Here is a 6,831-nt window from a genome sequence, read left to right on the forward strand (position 1 = left end):
TATTCCTCTGTATTTACTTTAGTTTCTTAGTTTATTCTTGCATTTTGTTCTTCATTCATTTCCATTTAGTTTCCTTTGATTAGTATTATCTACTCTTGGTTTATTGCTATGTCCACTTTAGTTTCTTTCCTGTTGCTAGATTTATTTGATCGTTTATTGACGCCCACCATCACTAATCTTCACTCATCACTTGCTGTGCAGTTGTTCAGCGTCGGATTCTCTGTTTTTATGCCATAATTCACATCTAGTTCGTCGCTCCATTTTATGTCCATATTCTCCTGTTTCAGAGTTTTGCGCAATGTGTTTTGTTTGTTTGTTTGTTTTTTTAACCCCCTAAGGTGCAGGGTGGTCGGGAAACGTATCAGTGGGGAAAAGGTAGACCTTTTAAAACAATTTATGTATTCTGATTATTGAAATATAAAAGTGCTGTGGGACCGTTGTTCCATCACACCCGTTTCATACCGAACCACTTACAGTACCGGTGTTAACGCTATAAAATGAATGCTCTCTATCGTGGTATCACCCATGGAGGGATTTCTTTATTTAAATGGGTTCATTTTTTAGAGGGATACACAGTCAGGGTATCGTGATTTTAGTAATTACATGTTTATAAGAGCGATTTTCTGTTGTCCTTCCATGGAAGCGGGCAGCCTTCAAACGGAAATAAAACACTTTTTAATACAAGTTGCTACTTAACATGATCACAGAACTGCCAAAACATATGTACAAAAATACCAGACAAAGTGAATCACAGCAACGCCATCAGCCGGTGTAACGCTGAAGCTAGTAGAAGGAGCGGAGCCGAGCCGAGCCAAGAAGCTACAAACACTGAAGAGGAGGAGAGCTGCCATCGATACCGTTGCAGCCAAGCATGATTTAATGTTACGCAATACAGTTTACCTTTGACCAAACGCCCCCCAGAGGAATCTCAGTGCCCCCCTTTTGTAAAAATTTCCGCCAGCGCCCCCTGCCGTCCACTGAACGCCCCCTTTGGGGCGGTACCGCCCACGTTGAGAACCGTTAGTTTAGAGCTTCCAAGAACAATATTTTCAAAATGTATGGAAACCTTAATTTAATAATATTTGCAAAAGTATGTATACTTCTTGAACTTTTCAACATTTCATTACATTTACAACCCACAAATTGGGATTTTATGTGACAGACCGTCACAAGCTGGTGCATAATTGTAGGGTGGGTTTTCATAATTTGTTTTCCAAGGGAAAATCTGAAAAGTGTGGCCCTCATGTGTATTCTTTCTCCTCTTTTAAGGCTTTTCTATCTAGCTCAAAAACAAATCACGATATAAGCGTTTCATATCGGTCAAATCGAAAATTATTGATTTGTTTTTTTTGGTGTGAAATTTCCTGTTTTATCCACAACTTTTGCTCCACAACATTGTTTTTTATTTTTAAGTAGTTTTGAGGCAGTGTGAGAAACCTGAAACTGCTGCTGAGCGAGTTACTCAACACGTTGTTGCTAGGTAACCAAATAGGGCTTAACTTGCCATGAGAGGTTGAGCGGCGAAAGCCTTTCTTATGCCTAAATCTCCCAGAATGCTGTGCAGTATTCACTGGATCAGAATTCAGTGAATATTAATGAATATTGAATATTCTATCAGACATATTATCTATCAATATTTATTGCGCGTCTATAGCAATATATATTGTTATTGATTTATTGTCCAGCCTACTTTAATCTTATGGTGGATCTTTTTGTCAATGTTTATCAGGGAATATGAAGCTTCATCAAGGTCAGAGAACACAGCAGATTGGTTCAGGGATAAAGTTGGGAAGAAGTTTAATAAGAAGCAAAACCTCACCTGATCCGCTTTTTAAATTTTTTTTTAATTTGGAAATCATTGATTGAAATTCCATGATGCTAATCTCCACTGTGCCTCCCTCCAGCCTTATAGGCCACATGCTACAGAGAGACCCAAAGAAACGAGCGACGCTAGAGCAGATCGAGGGCCACGAATGGCTCCAAGGCGTCGACCCCTCCCCAGCCACCAAGCTGTCCACCCCCTTGGTGTCGTATCGCAGCCTATCAGAGGAGGAGCACGGCTCCATCATTCAGCGCATGGTGCTGGGGGGCATCGCCGACAGAGACGCCATAACCGAGTACGTATCTCCCTCCGATCGAACCATAAACACGCACACACACGTAACAAAATAATCTCCAATAAAGCTTAATTGACCGTCATCAACTGTTTAAAACACAGCTAAGCAGCTAATTGTGAGTTTCTGCCATGTTGAATTATGGGTTATGGTGGTTATTCAAAAAAACAAAGAAGAAGAAGAAGTTGATATGAGGGGGAATTCTTGATTTAGTTTTTGTAACTACTGTCTCAGGGCTCTGGAGTCGAACCAATACAACCACATCACAGCTACCTACTTCCTGCTGGCGGAGAGGATGCTGAGGGACAGGCAGGAGAAAGAGCAGCACAGCCAGACGCGGTCGCCCAGCCCGAGCAAGGCCCAGTTCAGGTAAATCTATACGTCCCACCTCGTCATACACACACACAAGTACACACACGCCCGCGTTTCTTGAAGCGGACAGGAAGTTGTCTCTGCAACGTCGCCTACGGTCAATCTCCAGAAAGTAAACTCGACAGAAGATGGAAAGTCAGGGCTGTTTGCTGAGCGGGGAATGAAGAGCAGACAGAAAAGAGCCGCAGCTCTGGAGAAACGGCGAAGAAGAAAAAGTAACACTGTTTATTCAGTTAGAGAGAAAGACATGGTGAAGCGTTGACCTTAAATCAGACATAGAAAACATTTTAATTTCAATTATGATAAAACTTTCTTAATTAAATCAATTAATTTTTTATTAATATTGATGTGTTTGTGAAATTAACTTGGAAGCATCTAACCAGCTACTTAGTACAGTTTAGCAATCATGGGTACCGCACCTAATTCTCTGTGTTAAAGATTAGCATTTAAAAAATACGTATGTATATTAGTATTACTGCTAAAAAAAAATTAATAAAAAAAAACACCAACCTGAAACTTTCCAATTTACATATTTATTTACATATTTACCACAAATTTGTGGTTTTGCTTGAGGTAAAATGATTCTGCGATTTTCTTATTTGTTTTTTAACTACTTTGAACAAGCACTTATATCATAGCTTTTTTTTTTTTATTGGTTCTGTATTTTAGCTTTTAAATCTGAAACATTTTGTTTTCTTTGCTAGCATCTCTCATGCTTTGCTGACATTGGATTTTATTCTCTCTAATTATTCATCTGAGATCAACATAAATAACCTTTCATGTGTATTTTTCAGTAACATTATTGTGTGCAATCCTTCACAGGCAATCTTGGCCTACCAGAGTAGATGTTCACCAGGAAGTCAGTGACGGGATTGGAGGTCCTGCCATATCACACCCCGGAGGGCCCCAGTCCCCCGCCCGCAGCGCTGAGAGCCTTCACAAAGGTCCAAGGCCTAAAACCGCACTGCTGGACCTCAGTCAGCGGCAGGAGATCCAGACGCCACCTTGCAGCCAACTGCAGCCTGCACGACAAAATCAGGAGAAGAGTTTGAGGCCCCTGGGGAAGCCCCACTCCAATCCCCTCAGGCTGGGCTCCCTGGGGTCTGTGGGACCGTGCAAACCACGAAGTCCCAGTCTGTTCAGCGTCGAGGAGGACGAGGAAGAAGAAGGAGCAGAGGATAAATGCTTGCCCCCTTCTGCTCTACCTTCGCAAGTAGTGCTTCGCTCCAAAGCCTCCTGCTCCTCTTCCTCCATGTCTTCTTCTAGCAATCGTATGACTTCTCGAATGAGCGCTCCGGTTCTAAACCAGATCCATGAGGAAGACAAAGAAGACGACGAAGAGGAGGAAAGTAGAGAATTACGTGGATTTGGTCCTCCGAAGCCAAGTCTTAGCCTCAATTTGAACTCTAGAATACCATCGCCATCGACGCTAATATCCTCTCCGAAGACGCCTACAAACGGCACTTTCACCCCCAGCTCAGAGACGAGTGACGAAGAGACGGAGAGTCATTTTAAACCTCACGCATTGACTGTGGTGGACGATAGGGAAGACAGGAAAGGGGACGGAGAAAAAAGAGGGGCAGGACAGGGAAGTCCGCCCAACTGTGCCAGTCCAGGGTCGGGGTCAGTACAGGGCAAGGGTACGGCCAAGGCAGCCAGTGGGCTGGTGGAGAGCCTAAAACTCATGAGTCTGTGTCTGAGCTCTCAGTTCCACAACCTGACAGGTGGAGGCGGGGGCGGAGGAGGAGGAGGCGGTGGAGGCTCTGGCGGCGTCTGCGGCAGTGTCGGCGTCAGCAGCAGCGTCGGGGCCGACTCCCAAGAGCGCCCCATGTGGCGGATGTGCATGGGCGGCTCCACCGGCAGCCTGGACAAAGTGTCGCTGCTCGGCGGGCCGTCACCGAAGGGGAACCTCTACCACCAGCCGCCGCTGGGGGACGTGCTGGCGGACCCCCTGCTGGACGGACCCTGCTCGGGAACCCTGAGACTGGGGGAGCTGGACTTGGCCCGGGAGAACCACAGGAACATAAAGAACCGCGCGCTGCAGATGCCGCTAAACGAGAAGACGCTGTCGGTCAACATTCACCGAGGCCCCAAGGAGGGTCTCCTCTGCACCCCGACCCCTCACAGCTGCTGCCAGGTCATATAGCCCCACGCGGCCGTGTCAGTCACACTCCACCCCCTCTCCCGTTCAAATCACTTCTCTTCCTGCTTTTTATTCAGCTTACAACGACTGGTTGTCGTGAGTTCACACTGTTTATTTTATTTTATTTTTTTCGTTCTTGTTTGGTTTTGATTAACACCTAACGGTGGGTCGCTGGGAGGGAATCCAGACGCTAAAAATTGCACATTTGGAGACGTAAAAAGTCTCCATGGAGGTACATGAAGCACTTTCAGTAAAATTAAACAGAACACTAAGGGGACGTTTTGACTTGACGGTGTGTTTAATCTGAGTCTTTAAAAATAGAAGCAGATAGAGGAGGAGCTCAAAACCACTCCGCTTCTTCACACTTCTTCTTCTACTGTATGTGCACAGTGTTCACACCTAGATCACTAAAATAAGCTGACGACTGAAAGATGGCAAACTTTAGTATTGTGTTACATATCATGATTTGTGGGGTTTTTTAATGTTTTTTTAAAATGTTTTTTTAGACTATCTTTTATTATCGTAATGTTTGGTGTCCGCTTTCATTTGAACGAGGGAAAAATACTGGGCGAAAACGGATAACGGCACTTAAGCATGATAGAGGCACACAATTTATTTTTTATCATTGTTAGATGTTTTATTTATCTTGAACATGGTCTGCAGAAAGAAAACGCACACTTTGGTTTTTGTTTTGTTGGCTTTTTTGGGGGGTTTTTGTTGAATCTCTGCAGATTTTGTACATAATGTGAATAGCCTGACAGTACTCCATACCTGTAGTATTAATGGTAAAGTCGTATCGCAGTAGAGACCCGAATGCTAGATCCTTGTACACCATTATCCTGTCATTCCTACTGCATCTTCAAGAGCTGTTGGTTTTTTTTAACGCTCGCAAACAAAAAAAAAAGAGAAAAGAACCTTAAGCGGAATTTAAACTTGGCAAAGGCAGCTCTGAAAACTCAAAAGCGGCCCTCGATCGCGTGAGGAAGGGGTAAAAAGAAACAACAAAATAAAATCAAACTCTGGGTGCAGACACAAACCGCGTCCATCCTGTAGTTTTTCCAGGAGCACAGTAGCCACTGCTGTAGCGTATTCCAAGACTACAACGAAAAAGGGGGTTTTTACAAGAACACAACAACACTACCCCACCCACTCAAGTGTTGATCTTTGTAACTGAATGTGTAACCCACCCCCAGTGGAATATATAAACCGATGACAGTGCATGTGTTTTTGCTGTAGCAACCATCATCTCTTACCCACGAGGTCAAAACCACCTGTTGTCTCTAACCTAAGTAAATGGATAGAAGTGGTCACTTTACTGTAACCTCACAGCAATACCAGCAACTGCAAAATGTACAATGGATGTGCCATAAAAATCTGTCTTAAACATATTGTACTGTATGTATATGATAGAGATCTATTACAATAAAAATGATGTGAATGATGTCTAAGAGCTGTTGTCTTTTCCTCAAATAAGAGTTCAGTCCTGACCGCTGCAGTAGCGAGTTATGAGAAAACTGTGGAAAATTTGAGCGAGTGCACTGCACAGGCTCCTCCCATTTTCCTTCCGTAGCTCCTCCCCCTCAGCAGAGAACTCGAGAAATTGCCAGTTTTCCTTTCACTTTAGGTTGTTTCTCTGCCAATAGCACAACCGCAGCCCACCGGCAATCTTTATCTTGAACGGCGGTACGTGTTCTGCAGGGTAAGGGTGTGAGCAGCACGTACACAAGCATGATTGACACTACTATAACACTCCTGGCTCTGATTGGTTGTTTCTTGTCAGGAGTGGTGTATTTCTGCAAATGGCAGTGGGACTACTGGGAGTAGCTTGAATTTTTTTTTGTCAGGACATAGTGACAGTTTTAATAAATATGTTAAAAATATATAAAAAAAAATTTCAAAAGGTACATGAAGCTTTAAGGTTCTACTTACCCTGGAGTACTGTGTGTACGTTCAATTCTTTTCCATCATGGCACTCACTGGCAGAGCCAGTCCATATGCATATGCGAGAAAAAAAACAGCTTAGGGCCCCAACACCACCAAGGGGTGCTCAAAAGCATCACTGATTTGATTTGGTTTGATAGACTGCACATTTTACATGTCTGTTTCAAATTCTAAAAACAAAAGCTGTTAAACTTGTTCACTTGTTTACTGTAAAATCAGTGTTTGTCTGCAGATGTTACTTAAATTAATATGCCACACTTA

At 43.5% G+C, this 6,831-nt stretch overlaps 1 protein-coding gene across 1 annotated transcript in view; it reads left to right on the forward strand.

The window, feature by feature from the left end:
- LOC103472082 (SNF-related serine/threonine-protein kinase-like) overlaps positions 1 to 6,077 on the forward strand; it is a 31,055-nt gene extending 24,978 nt beyond the window's left edge. Inside the window, exons 6-8 of the mRNA XM_008421459.2 lie at positions 1,905 to 2,117; positions 2,349 to 2,483; positions 3,309 to 6,077. Coding sequence (XP_008419681.1) covers positions 1,905 to 2,117; positions 2,349 to 2,483; positions 3,309 to 4,632 — 1,672 coding nt within the window. The 3' untranslated portion in view covers positions 4,633 to 6,077. The remainder of the gene's footprint in view (positions 1 to 1,904; positions 2,118 to 2,348; positions 2,484 to 3,308) is intronic.
- The last annotated feature ends 754 nt before the right edge of the window (positions 6,078 to 6,831 follow it).

The sequence above is a fragment of the Poecilia reticulata genome, linkage group LG11 (assembly GCF_000633615.1).
Source record: "Poecilia reticulata strain Guanapo linkage group LG11, Guppy_female_1.0+MT, whole genome shotgun sequence".
Classification (NCBI taxonomy): domain Eukaryota; kingdom Metazoa; phylum Chordata; class Actinopteri; order Cyprinodontiformes; family Poeciliidae; genus Poecilia; species Poecilia reticulata.